The sequence below is a fragment of the Chanos chanos genome, chromosome 10 (genome assembly GCF_902362185.1).
Source record: "Chanos chanos chromosome 10, fChaCha1.1, whole genome shotgun sequence".
Classification (NCBI taxonomy): domain Eukaryota; kingdom Metazoa; phylum Chordata; class Actinopteri; order Gonorynchiformes; family Chanidae; genus Chanos; species Chanos chanos.
The window spans coordinates 2641779-2665910 of record NC_044504.1 but is presented as its reverse complement, the minus strand read 5'-3'; the positions used below and the strand labels follow the sequence as shown (position 1 = coordinate 2665910).

General features: G+C 40.8%; 2 protein-coding genes across 2 annotated transcripts; both read left to right on the top strand.

The window, feature by feature from the left end:
• The first annotated feature begins 195 nt into the window (after positions 1–195).
• Positions 196–2111, top strand: LOC115822879 (NAD(P)H dehydrogenase [quinone] 1-like). Its single transcript, XM_030786832.1, has 6 exons — positions 196–297; positions 500–667; positions 834–964; positions 1145–1258; positions 1367–1468; positions 1756–2111. Exons 1-6 carry the CDS (start codon positions 294–296, stop codon positions 2053–2055), a joined length of 819 nt encoding a protein of 272 aa, XP_030642692.1. The 5' UTR covers positions 196–293; the 3' UTR covers positions 2056–2111.
• Positions 2112–22563: 20452 nt separating this feature from the next.
• ackr3a (atypical chemokine receptor 3a) lies at positions 22564–23742 on the top strand. The gene has a single exon (XM_030786557.1). It carries the CDS (start codon positions 22564–22566, stop codon positions 23740–23742), a length of 1179 nt encoding a protein of 392 aa, XP_030642417.1.
• Positions 23743–24132: the final 390 nt, after the last annotated feature.

Genomic DNA, 24132 nt, shown 5'->3' with positions numbered 1-24132 from the left:
TTACTAACTTTTAAGGTGCCAAACGTTGAGCAATGAATGTGATCTACTATCATATTTTCCTGGTACGTCCTGACATCTAGTGGCGAAAACAGCGAATTTGGGAAACGACGCGTCCGGTACATTTTCCCCTACATGTGAGTAGCCACAGGCTACGCGAGCGGTGCGCGTGTGTGGTGGTTTATTGGGAGTCTCGCCGCTGCTGCGCTTGATTGGTTATTAGTAGGAAGCTGCGTACAGGTGTTACATATAAAAACGCTTTACCTAACCGAAGTTCCTTCTTGGCGTTATACATCATGGGTGAGAGCGTCTGGAATATGACTTTGCAACGTGTATAATATTCTGTCAGGCACACAGTAATTTTTTACTATTTTATTAGGCTGCTTCTCTTAGTTTTAAATTCATTATTATGGATGAATTCTATTTCCCAGCAATGAATGTATATTTAAATGTCTTGTTTATAAAACGATTCAACTGGTTTATTTTCAATATTATTTTGTAGCAACCAAGAATGTACTGATCGTGTTCGCTCACCAAAGCGCTACATCTTTCTGCGCGGCGGCGAAGGACGTCGCTGTGGAGGTGTTGAAAGGACAGGGTTGTAACGTGGTTGTGTCTGACCTCTACGCAATGAAATTTAAAGCTGTAGCAAATCAGGAAGATATAGTCGGTAAGAGGGCAATCAGAATATTTATGTCGTACTTCTGTTAACTACTCATTTGCATGCAAATCGGCTTAACTGAGTTGTGGTTCACAGTTCTTAGATCCCGAGTGTTCTGTTAAAACTCCGTAAAAAATTGTTGACGCTACTTTTGAACTATCTGTTTTCCAAAAAGGAGAGCTGAAGAATCCTCAGAACTTCCGCTATGCAGAGGAGATGATGCTTGCTTGGCAAGACGGGCGTCTCAGTCCCGATATTGTGGAGGAACAAAAAAAAGTGACCGAAGCAGACCTTATAATACTCCACGTAGGTCTTGGAGTAAAGAGGAGAAATGTCCGGAAACTAAGGCTAGACCCATAGTAAACATATGTGCAATTACTGTTTCCCCAGCCAATGGATATCATTGCTCTGTAGTTGTTTGTAGAACGCTTAACATTTAGCTTAGCGATCAAACATCTGACGCTCTTTTGATTTGTTTGTTTGTAGTTCCCCATGTACTGGTTCAGTTTTCCAGGTGTTCTGAAGGGCTGGGTGGATCGGGTACTGACACTCGGTTTTGCCCACACGTGTGAGAAGCGCTATAGCCAAGGAATCTTTCGGGTAAAGCCTCTGCAATATGAATCTTTCAGTATTAATCTGTCATCCTCATTCTTTTATGTCGACTTTGTCAGGAGAAATGTTGCCTTTTTCTTTTTTTGTTTTCTTTAGGACAAAAGGATTATGTTGTCCTTCACCACGGGGTCTTGTGAATCAATGTTTAGTTGTAATGGGGTCAATGGAGACATGAATGTTACACTGTGGCCAATACAGGTAAGGAACCTGGTCCTCATGCATTAGGAAATTTGTAATCATACAAATTCAATTAAAAACGGCATAGATAACATGACAACCCCTATTTAAAAAAAAAAAAAAAAAGTTTATTGTGGTTATTTTTGGAGAGGGATTCATTAACCATGGGCTGTCACTTGTACTGTCGAGTAGAGTTTGGACCTGGTGCACAGTTGGGCATGGGTTGAGCTGCAAGCTTGTGAGCTTAAATGAAAACGTTTTGTCTCATTTCTTGATGTCTTATTGGATCACCTGTCCCACCTCCGCAGAACGGCATCCTACATTACTGCGGTTTCCAGGTTCTTGGACCTCAGATCTTCTGGGCCCCGCCCTCCATCTCCCCAGAGGAGCGGGAGAGCATGTTGAGCGCTTGGCGAACTCGTCTCCAGGGTCTGTTGTCCGAGCCTGCTCTTACCTTCCCCCTCCTTGAATGCTTCGATCCGGGGATGGGCTTCAAGCTGAAGCCAGAGGTGCACGAGAAGCATGTGGATGCTTCCCATGGCTTAACAGTGGGGCAGCATTTGGGCAAAGCCCTGCCCCCCAACAGTCAGCTCAGAGCTGGGATATGAGTTGGTCTGTAGTGAGGTGGCACCAGGCTAAAGTTGAGTAAACAAATGCTGTGTTGGTGGACAAATAAAAAAACAAAGGGTTCAGAATGGTCCTGACTTTTCTTGGGGGGGGGGGGGGGGGGCAGTGTGTGTGTGTGTGTGTGTGTGTTTGGCCTCACTTTCTGATGCTCAGCAGAGAGCTGAGCATACCATTTGAGCTGTAGCTGTCTGGCGCCAAAATAACTCTTATTGCAACTATGTTAGTTTCCAGCAGGGGGTGCTGCAGAGTCTGTGTAGAGCAGTACGCGCAAGTCAATTTTAATGGTCCCTCCTGAAGCTCCAAAGCCGAGTTAACATAAGGCCAACATTTTTTTTTTTGGTTCAGACCTGCATTTAATTAAACTTGATGTTCTACAGTGATGGCACAGTTTCTGAAGAATCTCACAAGAATCTCCTACATGGTACATTTATCACTATGTTCTATGTAGATTTTTGCATATGTTGTACTGATTGTGGTTGCCGTAGGACTGTGTGTTAATGGCCCATTATTAATATTCAGGGGCAGCACTGCCAAAACTCTCTCCTTCCTATTTCCTAACTGTTATTTCATATAACAGCATGTCTTAACAGGACTTGGAAAAGGTCACAGAAGGGAAAAAATGTCTGATTTTAGATGCCGTAGGTACAACTTGACTTTTGATCGTTATATTCAGATTATAATTCTCATCTGAAGACAGTCATACATTTAATGACATCTAAAGTATGCATACCTTAGCTACATGGTTAGGCAATACCTCCCCTTAGCTTTAATTGTTTGAATATTGGCTATACATTCCACATGGCCTTTAACATTTATACACTTTCACTATGGGTTGGAGTTTTTACTTCAATTTATTACATCTGCAAAAAGTTTTCAGTGAGCCTTTTCGGTGTGTCTCTCCCCCCCCCCCCCCAAAAAAAACCTCCTAACTCTTGGGAAGGAGTGCGTTTAGGATCTTAAAAAAAGTGGCAGGAACCAGGAATTAAACAACCACAAGAAATGCCAGACTGTGTCGTTCATTGGTCTGGATTTTAAGGGCTGCAAGACTCTGTGTAAAGCTGCAAAGACAAGTTCTTGTTAACACTGAATGTTATTGTCTCAGTCTCCTACAGAAAACTAAGCCCAATATTTGTTTCTACGGCTTATGACAATATAACCCTTTAAATTATAAAAACTCAGATAAAGTTGCTGCTCTGATACCTTCTTCCTCTCTTTCATCATAGCTGGAACAGCATTTGGAGTCCAGCTGTATGGATGCTGTTAATTTTCACCACAAGGTGGCACTATAGGAATGTTACTGCTGGAGATTCTTGCGAATACAGATGTATTCACAAGAATCTCCTACACGATACAGTGATAAATGTATGTTCTATGTAGATTTTTAAAAGAGATCTTTAGCATTAATTTTTAAATATTATTTTTTTAGTGTAGTAATATTAAGTGCACTTCTGCTCTGTAATTGTGGTAATTGTTTCTTTTTATATTATCATCACTAAAACAAACATTTTCAAAAGCATGAACGCTGAAGTTACCCATGTTCACTTGGACAACAGCAGCTATGACATTCCCATTGGCATCTGTGTTTAGCTTGCGTTTGACAAGGTTAACTGCAGGGCAGACCTTTAAAATGCTGAGCCACAGTGGGATACTGGGCATTAACACTGATTTACTGTCATCCATTTGTTCCACTCTCACTCAGAGAGCCAGAGCCCTGAGACGTCTCTCCTGAAAACAGGGCCAGCAGATGTTGTGCTCCTGTGCTTTTGAAAATGCTGTCAAATGAATGACCTCAGAGCACAGATTTGTGTTCTTATGAGTTTGCTGGCAAATAATGGATTTTGTTCATGCAGCTAATATATTTAAGTTTTGTTGATGTTATCTTTGAATTTGTGGAGGTGAGTCTGCCCAGTATCACAAAACAAGATGGCTAATAAGGCTGATTTATACTTCTGCGTAGGCTCTACGCGGAGCCTACCGCCGTAGCCTACGCGAGTGGCCTATGCCATTGTAAGCATTTATACTTATGCGTTGGTGTGTCGGCGTCGCTCTGTAATGAAACTGTCTAAACACTAGTTTGCGGTGGAATTTCTATGGCACTGTGTTGATTTCCTCGTGCATTACACACAATGGAGTTAAAAATAAATAAAAAAGTTGGGATTCAGTCCTTGCACAGCAACATCTGTAAACCAAGTTTTGCGTACAAAAGAAAGACTAGTTTCTAAGCGTGGTGATTCACGCATGGAGCATGCTCAGTCTACAATTTCCTTTGTGGTATCTGAAACAATGTTTTTGTGGTCAGTCAACTAGCTCCTAAGTTATTTTATGGATACGCAAGGTCACTGCCTTGATGAAACACCCATTTGTTTCCAACTTTTAGTTGCCTAAGTGAACAGAATCAAGTTTTATCAGTTTTAACAAGGTCCTGTTAGTCTGTTAGTCAAATATCAATTATAGCTACCGTAAATTCTGAAATAAAAACCAGGTCTCAAATAATGGCCAGGTTTGAATTATAGCCAGGGGTGCTGCCTGTTTGGGCAAGTAAAGACCTGTTCCAAACACAGGCCAGGTAAAAAAAAAGCAATAAAAGAACCCTATAAATTACAGAAAGGCTCAGGTGTTAAATTCATCATATTTCCACAGCATTATTTACATCAGTACAACAGCATACAGTAATTATGCTCACCATTCTGTTGCTATTAGTTTCACTTTTTAACAGAAACACCATATTGATAGTGTTCTAACTCACATGGATTGTGGTCGCTGTAGGACTATGTGTCTTAATGGCCCATTATTGATATTCAGGGACATCACTGCCAAAACTCTCTCCATCCTATTTCCTAACCATTATTTCATTATTCCTATGAGTTATTTCATATAACAGCACGTCTTAACGGGACTTGGAAAAGGTTACAGAAGGGAAAAATGTCTGATTTTAGATGACATAGGTACGGTAGGGACATGTCGGCCGGTGAGCAGGAAACAGAGGAACAGATTTTACCTTTAAACCTTTAATCTGACACAAACTGCTTGTAGTAGACCTAATATTTTTTTTCTTTAAATACAGTACAGTATAAGCTATATTCGACTAGTAGGCATACCCGTAAAACCTTATAGGATAAATTAGAAAATAAACATTACTACAATATTACAAAATACGCTACTAAAAAGGACAAGTCATAAATAATGGCATGTCTCTAATAATAGCCTGTCTCAAATAAAGGCCTGATTCTCTCTTCAGTTGAGGTAAATAAAGGCCCTGGCCACTATTTGAGAATTTACAGTATGTTGACATTTGTCTGTGTGTGTGTGTGTGTGTGTGTGTGTGTGTGTGTGAGACAGAAATCACATTGGATTAAAGTGAGAATACAGTGGACATTCACACATTATTCCCTAGACATTATATACAGACTCTGGTGTATTCCTTCAGCTGTACACTATTTTGAAAGGATGTTGTAAATAAAAGTAAACATCTCCCTCTCAAAAGAGAGATAAGGGAGAGAGAGAGAGAGAGAGAGGAAGAGTCCTTAGATTATTGCCCTGGCGTTTTGCAGAATGTGGTATTAATCACCTATCAGAATAAATACTGTGCTCTTTTTTTGACAACTAAAACAGGATTCTTAGCTAATCCAGTTTCTTGTGATTCAACAAATTTTTCACTATTGCTTACTTATTTTTAATAAATATTTCCCTTATACTGACAATAATTCTTGGTTGATTTTGGCTGATTCTACTCCTCAAAAATTTTATACACTCCAAAATATCAAAGAGTGTATTTCACTGTGGGTTGAAATATCAGTGTGTGTTTTCCAGCGGCAGTCCAATAGCCCTGTGTACAACAGAACAGTGCAGCTTTGTCCAGTGCAATGAGATCATTACTAAGTTCATTAGCTGTTTAAAAATAAAAATTTATGGGTGTGGATAACTGGTACTAATTACTAATTGTCTGCTGTGGAAAGAATACTTTACTTTAAAAATCAGTTTCTCTGGGTAATTGTATTATCACAAAATATTAACAGCACATAATTGGTGTCATTTTATTCATTTTATTAGGGGGATAAAACCTTCAGAGAGCTGAATTAAAACTGCATATGCTTCAGAGACTTTGCCCAACCTTTTCAACACAACAAAATATTGATATTTAAAAAATTAACACAAATTCCTCTAGCTCTCCATCAGTTCTGAGAAAGACATACACATCCCCCAGTTTCTCCTGGTTCTTCATTTACACACACACACACACACACACACACACACGCACACACACACACACGCGCTCACACGCACACACACAAACATACATACATACACACACACACACACACACACACACACACACCTCCCTCTGCCTCTCCTGATGCTTTCTTCACACACATTCAGCTCTGTGTTTCTACTAGTTCTCCTTTAACACATACATTTCCCTCTTTCACCGTCGCATTTCTTCAAGATGGACTATTGGAGAGGCTGGATCTAAGAGCACATACACTACCAGTCAAACGTTTGGGGCACCTTGCCTTTTTCAAATGTTCAAAAAATGCCTGTTTTTTTTTCTTTTTCTTTTAACATAAAACAGCTATTTACCAGTCCCTTGGTTATTAAGATTCACGTTCATTAAAGTATCTTCCTTGGTATGAAGAGTAGGTTTCACCTAAATAATGACTAACAGTTCTTTTTCAAAACCATTTTTAAAAGCACACGTTGAAAGTCTTTTACCGCAAAAGGTGGTCTGAGTGCTGACATCACAACAAAAGTATAAACTGGGTGGGGTATGTCATCTTCGGGTTTGCGGTTTCTGAAAAGCAAATTGTCAAGATCTAGGCATCTTTCTACTGGAACTTTTCAGTATGTACGTGTATTAAGAAGTGAAAGTTATTTTTATTGACAAATATCTAAGTGCCTCGAACTTTTAATTAATTAAGCAGTGTACATCTATATGAAAAACTATGCCAGTTACATTCTGAGCTTCAGTAAAGAGATTTGTTTGAAATCTGTCTCGATTTGCTGATACAGTCACATTTTGAGCTCCCAGCTTAATCAGGGACATGCCACTGCGGTTATTTTGATGAGCTAAAATAAAATGATTGACTTGATTTGAAACATGCTCCACGTTCCTCAAAATGCTGATGTGCATTTGTCGATGCAACATATTCAAGTCGTTCTATCGCCCTGATTAAAAATCTATTACGGATCTCGACGTTGAGCGTTCTCGTTTTTTTCTGTGAAAAGATGTGGTATCAAGAAGCCGAGTATGCAAGAACATTCGTTCTTGTGCCGATGTAAGGGAAAATACGGTTGCATTTAAATGGACGCAAACTGAACACGTTTTCTGCATTTCATTTCTCGGCGCCAAATATCCTGAAACAAGAACGTCACAGCTCAGAGATTTGCCATCACGTTGTCTTTGAATAGTGCACAAGTCCAAAATATAATTCAACTATACTGCCGTGTTCAGACCTGTCAGAACAGAGGATGTGCATTGTTTGTTTGATATGTTACAGTTAGTTTGATGAAGTAACGGATAATTTCCATTACTAGGATTTGACATTACAAATAGCAGGGGGTGTTTGGCAACGCTAAAACGAACTGACGGAGTGTTAAATTTAATGCAATGGAGAATGAATGAACGAACTGTGTGTAGTGTGTTTGTTGATGCGGGGCGAAAGAACTCCACATTGTTGATCGGAGAGGCAGGCCGTGAAAGAAGTCACTGATTGTTGAGAGGTTGTTGTTTTGAATGCTCTGTTTTCAGGTTTGCTGGGTGCTTCGTAACAGGCTGGACCAGTTTGTGGAAGAACTTTGTTCTTGTACTGTTGTATGTAAGATGAAGTGTGTGTGTTATGGTAGATGAAAAGCTAGCATCTGGCCTATTTGGGCTGATAAGGACAGTGTCCAGGTATGAAACAGGGAGATAGACAACAGACTGTGAAGGATAGAAACACTGAAATTTATGTCAGTGTGTCCGACACTGGCTCCAGCCAAAGCGATATAAATGCAGTGTTGTGGTTTCCTCCTTTTGTGCCGTGTCTTTTTATATACTGTTAAATATCCAACTTCCAAGGAATGTGACATGAACAGCTTATCTCCTTTTAAATAGTCCCACTGGGCCACAGGCTGGTCCCACCCTGCAGGAGGAGGCATCACGGGCCATGAAAAGTGGGGGTGTGGGGGTGTTGGGGTGGAAGCATGAGCAGCAGGGAGGGAGGAGTGAACTGGAGCCAGATGCTAAGAGGACTGGTGCAGTGTCAGACTGTAGAGGCTTGTGCACTGAAGCTGGGAGGGAAGAAATGGGGTTACAGAGACACAGAGCATGCAGGCAAGCCCTTAGGTTAGGGTAATGGCAGGGAATCCTGGTACTGGGAAAAACAGAGAGGCGAGGACAAAGAGAGAGTGTCAGGGAAAGACCAACCACCTTCCAAATCCCGCTTCCAAGACACTGACTAATTTGTTGCAAAGAGTAAAGGGGAGGAGAGGAGGGGCGTGGGGGTTAGTTTGGGCGGGATGCCCTGTTAATGATGGAATGTATAGTGTAATGTGGATATTTAATCAGAGAATATGAACTATGGGACATTGCCTTTGCGGAACCTAATTACGCGGTAAATGGCAGTTATACCAGAGCGTGAATGAGAAAAGGATAAGGGAGGGCGAGGACGAACTGTCTGGGGCCGGGAGAGGAAACGCGTTTTTTTTCTTCTTCTGTTTGTGGTCTTGGTGGCAGAGAGACGCTCAGTTTAAAGGGTGTCAATAGTTTCCTCAAGGGTTTCAGGTCTACCACACCCTTACATTAGTCACAGCTACCAGACTGACTCAAGGGAAAACTGCGTGCAACCCAGACTGGAGTGCCAGCCACGCACGCAAAATACCACTTCAGTTTTCCATGGACCGTAGTCTCACAGATACGGTCCAGAAGTTGCGTAACGCTTTGAACCAACAGCAGCCGTCCAGTTGCTCTTGCACGTTACTTCAGCTTTGGAGACTGCATTCCTGCCATGAGCCAAACACTGGCTCTGATCTGATCTGAATGTGAACCAACCCTGTGATTTTGAATGCTATGGTTATTTCATAGGCTTCCCATGGCTTATTTTCCCTTTTTTTTCTCTTTTTTTTCTGAGTCATCCTGTGATTTGAAAAAAAACATTTCCTCTTCCCAGCTGTGCCACACTTGCCGACTGTGACTGGTAACCCAGGATTTGGCTGCGCTCCTCTGGGAAGTTGAAATGCCCAAATTTCTCCCTCTCTTCACACCCAGGTGGGCTCTGTCATGTGGCAACACTATACACAACTTACAGTGTCAGAAACATGCCCGGCCTCAGACGTGACGGAGGAAAGGTGTGTTAGCTTCACTTTGACTGACTGCTGTTCAAAGGGAGACTGACAAGATTATACAATTACAGATTGCGACTGGGTATTCCAAATTTGGAGGAAGAAAGGAATTTTTTTTTTTGTTTTTTTGTTTTTTGTCAGAGAATGTTTCATTTTGAAATACAAAACATCTGGATTTCCCATGCAAGACATAAGGAAGTATTTACTGTACAGTGGTGTCATCACCACAAACAACAGGCGGATTAGAGTCCACAAAGGCCCATGCTGTAATGAGCTGAGATATACCATAAGGAAAGGAGTTGCGGTATATCAAAGCAGCTTTCTCCCATAATGAGACTGTCCCTCTGAAGAAAAACCCTGTGTGTCTGACATGGCTTTGTTCCCTGGCCTCCAGGACTCCACAGAAAGTCATGAATAACTGTCAACTGTCCGGTTGGTGTGTCCTCTCCCACTAAGACTAATCAAGATGTACCACTGTGCCATTTACCATATGCTTGCTGGTTTACTAACTAGACTCATGGGCACATGGTAACTACCACAACTGTGTTTGTGCTTACACGTGATAGTTGACCAGCCACGTGAATGCACTGCTTATATAGAAAGAAGTCGGGTTAACATTCAGCGATTCCTCTGCAGTTTCAGTGTATCCGTGTTTTAAAGGTGATACAGATGCTAGGTGTTTATGCCAATGCTAAAACTGCTGAGTTAGCATTTGTGAGCCTAAGCCTCAAACAGTGCAAACTCTTTCGACTCTGAGAATTCTAATGGCCAACAGATCTGAAGCGCGTAAAATCCAACGTCGTTGGCAAACGTTTGCATTTCTTCATCACCACATGAAAACGGGCTCCCATATTGTTGGCACATGTGAGAAAGAGTACCTCTACCACAACGCCAGTGTTTGCCTGAGGGCACGGTTGTTTACAGCTCTCACGTATGCACGTACAATCTCTTTCTGTTGTGGCCCATTGGAACCAATAACGACACAGGAGGGTGCCCTCGAAAACCGTGCCTTGAACGCAGCAGAGACCAAGCTTTCTGTGTGGTAGAAACCAAACCTACAGGCAGGCTCAAGATGCTTTCTCTCTCTTATCACTAACATATGAGTCTTTTTTTTTTTTTTTTTTTGGTGTTGATTGTGAATGGCACGAAATGTCATGGCCTCCCAGCTTCTAAGGCTCTGTGAAGCGTTGAACATACCCGCAAATGTAAACCACCTGGGATGACAGGGCATTGCTCTCTCCATCTTGGAATGCCATGTGCCCACTGTGTGTGTGTGTATATTTTCCCTGCCACTTTACATTCCAGAGAGAAAGATGCTCTTTGTCTCCTCCAAAGCCCAGTGGCACCAGTAACATGTTTCTAGTGCTATCATGTTAGTGATGTTGTAAATATTATGCCATTTGACAGAAGACAAAAGCTTTGGTTTGGGGATTCTCAGTGTGTGTGTGTGTGTGTGTGTGTGTGTACCATTTATTGGTATCTTCCTGGGACAAAAGACCCAATCCCCAGTAAGATAGCATAATCTGACAAAAAGTGCCTAGTGGGGACCAAATGCAGGTCCCCACTTGGAGGACGTTTTTCTAAACTATATTGTTGTTACTGATAAAACAAAAAGTGTCAAAACATTTCTTTGTTTAAGGTTAGGGTTAGGGTTAGGGATAGGTGAGCATTCTTTAGTTACAGGATAATGGGAGTCAATGGGAGGTCTCCACTAGGATGTGAATTCAAATGAGTGTGTGTGTGTGTGTGTGTGTGTGTGTGTGTGTGTGTGCGCGTGTGTGTGAGCATACCCAAAGTTGTGAAGCCTAAGCTGTGTCTCAACTCAAAAATATTAATGTTATGCTTGAAATGGACGCATCTCTGTACTATTGATTTTCGTGTTAACTTGATGTGTATTGAATCTGTACTGATGTTACAGATCTGCAGAGAAACATGGGACTGTTGAAGCTATAATTGTGTGCTATAATTTATGCTTCAGTATAATGTTAAAAACATACTTCAATTTCATCTCCTTAAGCTTCAGTGTACTCACAAAAAGCATGTTTATCATGTTTATGTTGTAATCTGGCATAAAATTAATGAACTTTATAAAATTATTTCCATATTATTCCTCTCATTCTCCAGTATATGTACAAAGTGTAGTAGAAGCCCTGTCAGTTTATAACATGTATTAAGAAGATTATTCTGTATTGTATTTAAAAATATGACATGTATTGAATGCAGTGGGCTTTCTTAACTGATGCTTATGATTAGTGAAGCAGCAACATTAGCAGATGTTTGGTGTTTGGGGTTACAGTTGTCCAATTCATTCAAACATCTCTAAGATCGTTTTAAGCCACCCAAAGCAAACTCATCAAAACACATCAATGCCAATAAAGTGCATAGAAATGATTGTATTGGACAACAAAACCATTTCTCTTTTCCATGTACCTGGAGTGATCTGGATGGACATGGACGGACTGTTTGTGGTTGCTTCAGAACCTTTCCACAGTGTGTGAGAGAGAAATGGGAGAAAAAGGCATTGTTTTCTGTTTCATTAATGTTCATACACTGTAATTATGTTCTTATATTTGTTGTTTGTTGATGGGTGTACACTGAAGGTCACATTGAATGTCAGTCACAAACTTCTTAGGAGTTAGCTCTGCAAAGTAGGTGTTGTACCTGAATTTGATCTTGAAATTGTGGAATTGCTGAAAACTAATATGAAACGGGTTCACAGTGCTGTTGATTTCAGAATACAACCTCACACTGGTAATGAAGTGCACAAAAGAAAAACACAGTAGGGCATTTACGGTCACATGTCGACAGCGACTTGTGTTAATTCCATGCCAGTAATGTGTGTTTTTTTCTTTCTCATACATCTATCCCTTTTTTCGTGGTTTATGAAATGTGACTAAGAAGCAGGAATAACACCCTGACACACATGGTGTTTATATGAAAAAGCAAAACCACAGAATTTTTTTTTTTTTGATCTTGTCAAGTTTCATTAATACTGAGGGTGCTTCAATACACATAACTGACCCTTCTTGAATCTGCCATCCCTGTATGTGCTTATGCAAAACAGGTTTAGTAAAAGATTCTTTGACAGATTTTTTTTTCTTCAACTAAAATTTTAGTTTAAAGAATGATAAGCAATACTTGCAAGGTGTAAACACAGAACAGTTGTCAGATGAACAGATCTGCTCTGGTGAATAACATTAATGAATAAATGATAAGACGTTTGTTTGAATGTGATCTAGTATACTACAAGTACAGAACATATGTACTATAAAATTCTTAAGAAAAAATTTGAAGCGACTTTTAAAATGCAACTTGAAAATGGCCTGTTTTGTTTCAAAATTATTTTTTAATTTATAATTATTTTTCTAATATATTTCAAGAGCCAGCATGATTTGGTATGCGTTCCAAATAACTCTGAATTCCGAAGGATAAAGTCTCTATTCGGAGGGATAAAATGTATTAGAAAGAAAATGAAGTTTACCTCAGCTGGGTCCAAAGTAATGCAAATATAAACATGTTTCCCAGTCTGTGCTTGGCTGCACTGGGGAGAAGAGAGAGATATGCCTGCCCTTGGCCTCTATCCGTGACCCTGGATAACTTGGAAAATGTTTAAGGACTGCTTAAGGTGATTTTTACCGTGGGATTAGCAGTACTGTAGCACCAATAACTCCATCAAGAAATCTTATGAAACTGCACAGCATTCTTAGAAGGGCTTACAATTAAAGTACAGTATAACGAATCTTTCCAAGCCTTCAACGCAACATAGACCTGTGAGACAGAGAGTCCTCCTCCAGAAAACAACTCTGATGAACCTATTTGAGACAACAGGCAACATAATTACTCCTCAATAAGGAGTGGCAGGAGTAGAACTGCAGTGAAGGAAAGTCCCGTAGATTTGAAGGATGTTAAGAATGCAGCCGTATGGATTTGGCCAAGTTGACATAAGGCGGTAGTTAAATCCCCAGGAGGGAGTGTACATTTTTCTCCCTGACACAAACCTTACTCAATAATAAACTGTTTATCTGATCTCAACATCCTTAATTGAGCATGCAAAACTGGTGCCTTCGTTCTGACAGACCATTGGGTGGGAGAAATTTGTGCCGATTGAACAACGAGGAGAGCAACAAGAGACATTTGGGAGAATGAATAGAATGTAATCACAAAAAGCATTTTTTTTCATTTGTTCGTGAACAAATGGATATGGGAGTAGCTTGTCTCATCCTTTTCATCTAATGAATTGCTCAGAGAGAGTCCTGTTCACTACGTCCAATACATCCTGCCGCCTAATCATTCAAATGGAGAATGTCATGAGAACGCTGTGGCTTCACAATGCTCGTTATGTCTGAGTGAATGACTGGGATTTCACTGTCGTGCCTGGCCCAGTGAATTGGAAGTGAAGTGAATGGAATTGTGCCTCTAAAGAATATTTGTTTTGTTCAGAGTCACTGTGTTTTGTTCAGAGTGCATGCGTGCGTGCGTGCGTGTGTGTGTGTGTATGTGTGTGTGTGTGTGTGTGTGTTTGAGTGTTTCAAATTGGTCTATGCAGAACACCGCCCTCATGTGAGAGACACTTCAAAAGGGAAGTGAATTTTTTAGACTTCCCTTGAGATATTGCCAACGTGGGAATTGTAAGTAATGGAATTGTTATTGTTCCCATGAGCAGGTAACTTGTGTGTGTGTCACTCTCCACCAGCTGAACTATATTTGAAACCTATTGGAAAAACCATGCAATGCTCAGCCATTGAGGAAATTGTCACCGCCTCTGGAAGGGGAAACCCAGACTGTTTTAAAGCCCCGTATTTCCTCTGGATGCTTTTAAGGGGCCCATTCACCATACACAGCATTAGAAAAATCAAAACGAAGCCTGTTGAAATGGTGTTTACTGATACGGCAAAGCAACGATGCTGGCAAGAAACTCAGACACATCAAAAATACATTACATATATTCTTAACGTAGTAAAAATATATTTAATGAGAGATTACACATTAGACAGTATATCTATAGACCTTTTAAAGTACTCTGAGCCTTTGCCACTTGTGGTATTTCACCTTCAGGCTTTTAAACCAGCCAAAGGAATGTGCCTGTCACGTATAATAACTGATTGGGTATTACCCCTGTTTACATAACGCATATTTAAATTACATACTCACAGTACATACAGTAGATCTCCACATACACTGAGGTGAGCTTTGGAGTCCCAGAAGTTTGTGTTTGGTATAGCTGGGATCATTGGGTCTTTGGAGAGCATTACAGAGCAAATGTGTTTTGGAAACTGGAAGAAAAGGAGATTGGATTTGAGGTGAAGCCAGTAGTTGACCCCGCTTTAAAGGACTGGGAGTATTTAACTAACCACAGTCTTCTGCAAAAAAATCCAAGCAATCCCAGTTATGAACTTAGAAAATGTTTGGGCTGATTAACAACATCCCAAGCCTATGGAATATTATCAAGAATATGTACAGCTGGTTTACCAAAATATGCACAAAATTTACATTTTTTTGGTTAGTCTGAGTTCCTGAATTCCTGAGTGATACCAAAAGGCTGTCAGAAGGCCAAACGGAGTGAAAGTGTGAGTACATCCAGACACTGTTACCTGTTAACTGAGCTGAGCTCATTTAGTCTGCACCTGCATATTAACATTTCATTGACCCTACTTCTTGACGGGAACTGTAAGCCTGTTTGAAACAGCTAGTTTACATCATTGGTAGTCTTTTCAGTTGGCTTTCTCAATGCCTTGTTTCGAACTCTCATCCTGGGTTACGTGTGAACATCACACGCTCTGTCTGCAGCCTAGCCGAAAAAATCCATCTGTCTTTAGGAGATACATAACAGAGGTTCATATTTCTCTATCTCTCTCTCTGTCTCTCTCTCTCTCTCTCTCTCCCCCCTTCCTCTCTCTCTCTCTCTCTCTTTTTCTTTACACAGTTCATTTCTAAATGTCATGCTTTGGTTAAGAATGATTCTACAGCACTGAAAGTGTTTACACATGCAAGAGGGAATATGACATCACTGAAATCAGAGTTTTTGACTTCCATATGAAATGTGAGTCTCCTTTGCCTTTAACAGAGTGACTTTTACAACCAAATGCAACCTACTGTTAAATGTGTATACAGTACACCTACATTTCAAAGGCCCCTAGCCTGCAATAAAGAAAGAAAGAAAGAAAGAAAGAAAGAAAGAAAGAAAGAAAGAAAGAAAGAAAGAAAGAAAGAAAAAGAGAAAACGAGCCAAGTCTGTAGTAGTAACAAAGTGGTAGTAGTGGTAGTCGAAGGATGAGAAGAAGTAAACATGGATATACAAACGGCCTTTCCCTTAACCTCTGGATCAAGTTAATTAAACAATTCAAGCAGTAAACTCTACATTAAATAACATCTGTCTTTTACATCTGTGTGAACACATATGGTTTATGGCTAAAGGCAACATAGCAGGCCACCCAGCCAACTGTCTAACACACAAAAAAAGAATTAAAAACCACCAATATATATACGTCATTTCTAACAGCCCTCATAACTGACAACAAGGAGTTTGATTGAAAAGTACAAACAGAGAATTTTCCCAATGAATGACCATGTCTTTTTTTTTAAAAAATCTCATGACATACACACACACACACACATATATATATATATATATATGTATGTATGTGTGTGTGTGTGTGTGTGTGTGTATATATATATGTATATATTCATTACATACATACATATATATACATATATAGCCATTTCCAGGTAAGCATTGTCATAACTTTTTTATGACTAATTTGCAGGAACCTAAGAGACAAAATATACACTCTAAAATAGAAAAATAAATCACAGACAAAGCACAACAAAACAGACTACTAAGCAAAAAGAACAAACCACAACAACAACAACAACAACAACAAAACGCCTCACTAATAAATTTGCAGAATGTGATGTGCATGGTAAAGTTGTCCTAGACTGAGATGTCAGGATATAATTTAATAATTAATATTATAAACTAAATTTTTGAGTTTGTGTGATGTTTTCAGTTGAAATTTCCTTCGTGCCCACTTGAGCCCGTGAACCCACAGACAGGTTAGCGTTCAGGCCCCTGCATAATCCACCTCACTGTCTGACCAAACAAATGAACACATTCTCCAACAGATTACAGGCTTCATTAAAAAAGATTTTCCATCCTGTCCACGTTTTTGTTGCCCACTGCTTTACCAAAATGTTTAGACCAACTCCCATTGACCATTCATTGAGAGAAATTGTTTTATTTGAAAGGGGATTTTACTGTTTCTAGGTTACTGTAAGTTATAAGACACGCAGACCCATAAACGTAAACCAGTCGTCTACAAAAGGAAAGAAAGTCCCCTGTGTACCCCCTCCCACTCTGAACAATGGGGCTTACAAATAATCCTCTTGGGAGTAGCTAGGAGAAAATTAAGGAAGACGGAGAGAGAGAAAAAAACAAGCGAGAGAGAGAGACAGAGAGAGAGAGCGAGAGAGAGAGAGAGACAGAGAGAGAGAGAGAGAGAGAGAGAGAGAGAGAGAGAGAGAGAGAGACTGTAGTTCAGTTCCACAGACTGTGGTTTAATGTGAATGCATGTGAAATCTGGAGTACTATGCAAACATTTTGGTTCTGAATCAAGACAACTGCTTGGGAAAGAAAAAAAAATGTTTGAGAAATGTTTGAGTTCATCAGCTGATGAAGTATTACAAGGACATTCCAAAAGTACAGACAGAGGATGACTTACAGACTAAAATTCAAAGGGAAATGCAACATGTCTCTATTTACTGACATCTAGTTATTAGGGAAATTTAAGGAAAATGTGTAAAGGTGTAAAGTATATAATCATAGAGTTGTACTTTTTAAAGCTCTCAAATAAAAAAAAATCAGAATAACATTACTACAGACCTGCTTAAGATGACTCTTACAAGTGAAGAAAACAAAACTAAACAAAACAAACAAACAAACAAACAAAAAAGGCCCCATGATGCTTATCATTTTGAAAAGAACTTTGTGAGTAAGTAGCATTCTGTAGATGGATATTTTTTCCAAGGTTTGGCGGCCTGTGATTGGTTAATATTCTGAGCAGGATGCTCAAGAATGAGGTTGTTACAGTGACAGCCATGATCTTTGACCCCTTGGCCCTGACTCAGACAGAGGATGGCCTGACCTTAGGCATTTAAATACGTTTATCCAGTGCATCCTTGGATGTCACCTCAAGTGATCAACTTAAACTATTGAGATGTTTCCACGAGACAGACAACTGGAGAGTCAGCATGGGACCTGTGGTTTGAGTTTTGTGTGTGTGTGTGTGTGTGTGTGTGTGTGTGAGTTTTGTGTGTGTGTGTGTGTGTGTGTGTGTGTGTGAGCACGCGCTCGTGCGCATGCACGCTCCTCCATTTCTCCAAACTCACACCTTCTGGTGCACATTTCAAAGCTTCTGCAAAGATGAACTTCCAAAATATTTTTTTTTCTCTCTCCTCTCCTTTTCTCTCCTCTCTCCCACACACAAAAAAAGGTTAAGATAAAGAAACTGGCAAGAGTTTCAGGGAACATAGATGCTTATCAAAGGCCTTTTGAAATCTGCCGTGATACTTTTTGATACGCAGGGACAATGGATATCCGTGCGTGCCACGATTGTTCTCCCAGCCACGTTTTCACAATCAAAATAATCACCTCGCAATCTGTTCCAGTCTTTTATGAGGTCAGAACACCATTCAGTAGTCGCAAAAACAATCGCATCCCTCTTAAAACACAGCGTGCAGTAACTTAATTTTTTTTTTTGCAGGTATCATACCATCCTTAAACGATTACACTTGTAGATGCACAAGTTTAGAAGCAGATGAAGGACATTTGTCTGACGTACAAACAAACCGCTCTTAAATACGATGTTCTGCACGCAGTCAGACGTGTAAAGCAATTAGCTGCCACTGTCGTCACCAAACCTATTGCTGGATGGTTTGACTCATTGTTTTTTAAAATGGTTGCTGATTCAAATAAAGTTGATAATGTGTAAACTGGACGCAAATGCTTTACTTGCTCAAAATTCATCCTGAGTCGCTCAAAGATTTGGGTTCAGTCACCTAAGTCATGTTCCTCGTGAATTAAATCCATGTCTCCCATCGCTGAACTACAATACGATACAGTTAGGGAGGCGTAATAGCCTACTAAGAACTGATTTTCATTTAAGTTTAATTCTAATGAAAAATGTTACGTACGGATGTGAATAAACACATACGTATGTATAGACGCCCCAAGTGGCGACGTTGTTAATGTCAGCAATGAGTTGCGTTGTTCTGCGAGTAGTGAGCCGCCGCATATAAAGGGAAACAGCATCACTTCAGTTCTCTGGTTCGTCTCCGTATTCATTAACCCCAAATGTAACGAAAAATCTTCAAACGGTTGCTAATTAAACTCAATGTCTACATGTAGTCACCTTCAGGTTTCATGGACTCCACTGCTCAGCTAACCATTGTAAATCAATCTCTCGGCTCAAATTTTGATGGGTGGCCCACTTGCTAAAAAAGCACTACTTGAATCAGACTTACTGTTGAACAAATGTCTAGACTTTGACTCTTATCAAGATTAACTTAAGCAGTGAGCTTTGTCGTTATTGGGTGGGCTACTTTCATAATGAAAATACGGATGGGTTGAGTCTCTTGAGGTTTCTGCAGGAACAACCTGTGCGAGCGAACGAACGAATCCCAGTAGCGGCGGCGGAGTCGTTTGGCTGTGTCGCCAATGGTTGCGACCTCATCTATGTTGCAAGTTATTGCTAGTTATTCAGTTAAATCTGTAGTTACTTTTAAAAAGTAAAGTTTGGTCAGAAATCTGTCTGGTTTTATGAGGTCAACTATAATCAATTCCTGCTTAAATAAGCGTTTTTGTATTAATTATTTCAAAAGCTGCACTAACTTTCTGGTCTTTTACGGTTTAAGACAAATTCGTCCTAACTCAGGTGCAGCAGTCCCTGTTTTTTCCTCTCGTGCGGATCTGGCTACTTTTTCCGCACCTGACTTCCCACATTTTCCCATCCTTTCTGCAACATGGAATTTGTAAAAGACATTGGCGACAAAACAAAATCTGTACGCGGCGCAGTGGCATGTCTCAGCTTGCGACGCACATGTATAGGTTACGTACGTTTATAACATGCCACCTGACCTCACGGTTTTCTTTGATGCAACGACGGGGGAAAAGATTCAATGAAACCCTTACCGCAGGAGGCGTTCCTCCTCGGAGTAGCCTGGACTTTATAAACAACAGAGAGCACAAGACTCTCTCAGTCAGTGTGCAAAGGGTGCTCACTGCTATTTCGACATCCATCAGAAGACTTCAAAAATATCGGGACAACGCATAGGCTAGTATCGTTGGATTCAACTTTACTTTCAACAGTTTTAAACGTAGGTCAAAGCATTCTTGATTTCTTGTTCTAGAGAGCTCAAAAAGTGTGTGGTCCCCTAAAACAATTGGGAAATTAGTTGTACATTCTACTTGTCTTCTTTTGAAATCACTGCGTAGCATTGTTTTTCAGTTTTTTAAAATACTGATTTACAGTAATCATACGCGCTTTTGATTCATACTTCAGTTCTTTTTCGGTTTCATGATGTACGGATTCTTGCTCTTGATGTTCTATAGTTACATTAACTCCTCGGTTTCTAAAACTACTCGTAACTTTGCGATTAACGTTTAAAACTTCACTTTTAAAACTTGAGTGGGACCTACTAATATCTCACACTGTTTATCCAAATATGGGCCCGCATTTTCTGGGGGACTGAGCATAATGATCAAATGACGTTGGTTCAGTTTACAAAAGAAATAAGAGTAAATATCCATCCATTTAAAGTTAGATGATGGGAAAGTGATGCTTTACGCGTTACAGAAGGGATGCAGTAATGACGACGCAGCGTCAGCTAACAGCCGTCTCATCATTGCCCCGAAACACTTCATGTGCCCATAGGGATAATGCACAAAGAAAAGTGATGAATGAACTTAGCGTTGCGTTAAGGTACATCGGGTTGTAATATGACACCTGCCTCTGGTACAGAATTAACAAGAAAAAAAAAAAACAGCTTTCACAGGTTCATGTTCGTCTTGTGTGTACATACGTTAAATGAAATCTGCGCTGAAGTGTTGAAACCGAAATAGGCCTAGTAATACACTTATTTTATGCATGTTAATAGTTTTCAGAACTCTTGAAGAGATTTTAATCGGCCAATATGTAAAAAACAAAATACGTCACCGTTGTATTGCTCGCATTATTTCTACTTGTAGAGTAGTCATGAAGGAAAATACATTATTGTCCGATCATTATTGTACATTATTCCCTGATGTGAGAAAAGGAATTTTCAAACAAATTTCAGATGCTCCTTGGAAACAGCCGTTGATGTTCAGGATTACACACATCAAATCATTACGCACGTTTTAAATTCGCGGATACATATTAAATATTTACTTTTACCAGCAGGTGTCGCTGCAGCCAAAACTGTAGAAAAACTGTACAAAGTCCAGCTTCTAAACAACAACTACACAGTATCTAATTACTTTGAAATAGTAAAAAGTACCAAACATACTAAAACCATATCAACTCATTTTTATTTATGTTTTATTTAATTCTTAAAAGAAAAAAGGATGTTTTGTGATCTGATACAGTTGAATCAGCAAATATAGGTTAAGTATAAGTCTTTAGTTGTAGAATCCACGTAAGTTTTTCATGTGTAAAATTGATAGTCACATATTGTTGTGTGTGGTGTGAACACAGTTGTGCTATTATATTTTAACGATGTGTGCAAAAGACCTTTGACCTGCACTGTGACTGTGAGCAGGTCATGTTTAAATCCCTCACACTCAAGATGAGTGTCATGCTGTTCAAGGTCCTCAGGGTGTCTGTTTTCTTAAAACATTTGACCTCTGACCCACTAATGCACTGACACCATTCCACTACCATGCCAATGACGCATAGGTTGACTCCTATGAGAGCTTACAGGTATTTATCAGCACAGACATGATCTCTGCAGTCCTCAATACTATATGACTCTCTCTCTTTCTTTCTTTCTTTCTTTCTTTCTTTCTTTCTTTCTTTCTTTCTTTCTTTCTTTCTTTCATTCTCTCTCTCTCCCTCTCTATTTCTCTCTCTCTCTCTCACACACACACACTTAGGCCTTTAGACACACTTGATGTGCGTGATAAACTGCTAAACACTGTGAGTGTCATAGGTGTCATTACATGTTTCATGCTTCAGGTTATGGGTCTTAGTGAGGCTCTAAAAGATGGAGGCTTTGAGGGAAAAACATGGGGTCTGATCCTTGTAAATCACGCAGTGACAAAAGCAGGCCTTGTAAAGATCACGCTATAATGTTTACGAAAACAGGACAACACCCAAAACATTAAATTGCTTCAATCCTCAAGATCCAGAGGCTTAAACTTATTTGGTAGGTGGAAGTGTAGAGAGAATGAGGAATCATTTCAGCTACATTAACTTACTGAATCTTATTTACATCTTGTTTTACTGTATGTATTTACTGCGTGACCTTTAATAAGTATCATCTGTATTTTTCACATTGAATAGTAATAGAGAATAGTGAATATTCATGAAGACTGTTATTAGTAAAGATCACACTGTTAAACTGGTATCCACTTTTGAAGCAGTCGTAGTTTCCATGGCTTCCAAAGGCTCTTCCAAGTGATAAAGGAGCCCGGCCCTGTTTATTTACTGCATCATTTCTTACCCTTTGACATGAGGTAAACTCAAACATGTCAGCTGGCTCTGTTATTCAGTGTCACATAGCACAGCAGCAGTGACATACAAAGCAATCCAGTAGTCAGTAATGTTTCATGATTTGTTACATTTTTACACAACAGGCAAAATCAGCTGTTGGCTGTTTTTTGGCAAGAGTTAGTTGGATAAGAGTTCCGTGAAGCGTGATGTTGTGTGTCTTCTCACATCGACTGGGTACTGATAGGAAAGGGAAGCTTAAACTCTGATATATGCACATTAGGTGGTTAATATGACATTAAGCTCTCAGCTGTAATACGAATATGTGTTTTTAGGCCGAATTTTACGTTAGGGTTTCTCGCTTGATGGTACTGTCATGATTCTGCCACACAGGAAGTACATCATTTGTAATTTATCTTCTTCTTCTTCTTCTTCCTCTTCTTCTTCTTCATCTCCACAGACGCAGTTGTCTTCGTCCTCTTGTGAAACATGAGCTTCGCCGAGGGAGAGCTCCCTGAACTCTTCAACACATGGAACGACCTAAACATCTCAGGCTTACTAGAGAACATATCACACGTGGAACTGCACATGTGTCATACAGCCTTCAACCGCACCGCCCTCCTCCACGCCATGTGCACACTTTACATTTTCATTTTCGTGATTGGCCTGGCTGCCAATGCCCTGGTGGTGTGGGTCAACGTCCGTGCCAAGCACCACCAGCGTCGCCATGGGACGCACCTCTACATCCTGAACCTGGCGGTGGCAGACCTCAGCGTGGTCGCCACGCTGCCGGTGTGGGTGAGCTCGCTGGTGCAAGGAGGGGTCTGGTCCTTTGGCGAAGCTGCCTGTAAACTCACGCACCTCGTCTTCAGCGTCAACCTTTTCGCCAGCATCTTCTTCCTCACGTGCATGAGCGTGGATCGCTATCTGTCCGTGGCGACACGGCTGTGTGAGCTGTCCAGTCGCCGGTGGAGGCTCGCGCGCTGCGTGGCATGTGCGGGGTCCTGGCTTTTGGCGCTAGTGGCATCCGTACCTGACACCTACTTCCTGCAGGCTGTGACAGAGCCTCATTCCAAGGTGACCCAGTGCCAGCCGGTCTATCCGGAGGACAATCCGCATGGGTGGATGGTGGGAGTGCAGATCAGTTTTGTGATACTGGGATTCGCTGTGCCTTTCCCAATCATCACCGTTTCCTACGCGCTGTTGGCAAGGGCCCTAGCTTCCTCATCTTCCTCTTCCTCCTCGCCCTCCTCTTCCTCGGCTACGGACCAGGAGCGAAACGTGAGCCGGAAGGTCATTCTGACCTACATTGTGGTGTTCCTGGCGTGCTGGGCACCGTACCATGCGGTGTTGCTGGCCGATGCCGTTGTTTTGTTGGGAGCGTTACCACTGAGCTGCAGAGCGGAAAATGCACTGTACGTGGCGATGCATCTCACCCAGTGCCTGTCACTGCTTCACTGCTGTGTCAATCCAGTGGTTTACAGCTTCGTGCACCGCCACTACCGCTATGACCTGATGAAGGCTTTCATCTTCAAGTACTCCACCCGCACTGGACTGGCCCACCTCATGGATGCCTCGCAGGGCACAGAGACCGAATATTCTGCCGTGGAAAACCCCCCTGTTGTGGCAACAGGAAGCCCCTCTGAACCTGAGGAAATTCAGACCTGACTAACTTCCCCCTTCTTCTTCGGAAATCTGCAATTGAGAGGTTCAGGGTCTGGAATTTCTCACACAGACGGAACAGCACATTAGACCTAAAAAGCTTTTTACCAAGGGAGTGATGAAACCCTCACAGCCGCAGAACCAGCTACCAGCTGACTGTCAGCATCATGTGACATTATGTAGGAGACGTCCTTCATTATGTCTTTTCAGATATGCTGTGCTGAAGTGAATCTTCATCAGATTTGATGAGAACAGGGATCATTTTGGGGACATTCTGTTACACCCGCTGACCTGTTTAATTTTTTTATTTTTTTTTAACCATGCATTGTTTAGCCTTCACTGTGTCCCTTCACAGTGAAGTGACCAGTATTTGATCAGTTCTCACAGAGAATTCTC

Excerpts from the sequence above, each read along its gene's own strand:
- LOC115822879 (XM_030786832.1), top strand. Across the intron at positions 965-1,144 it reads CAGACCTTATAATACTCCAC|TTCCCCATGTACTGGTTCAG; the intron begins GTAGGTCTTGGA and ends GTTTGTTTGTAG. Across the intron at positions 1,259-1,366 it reads ATAGCCAAGGAATCTTTCGG|GACAAAAGGATTATGTTGTC; the intron begins GTAAAGCCTCTG and ends TGTTTTCTTTAG.
- ackr3a (XM_030786557.1), top strand. The coding sequence starts at position 22,564 with ATGAGCTTCGCCGAGGGAGAGCTCCCTGAACTCTTCAACACATGGAAC.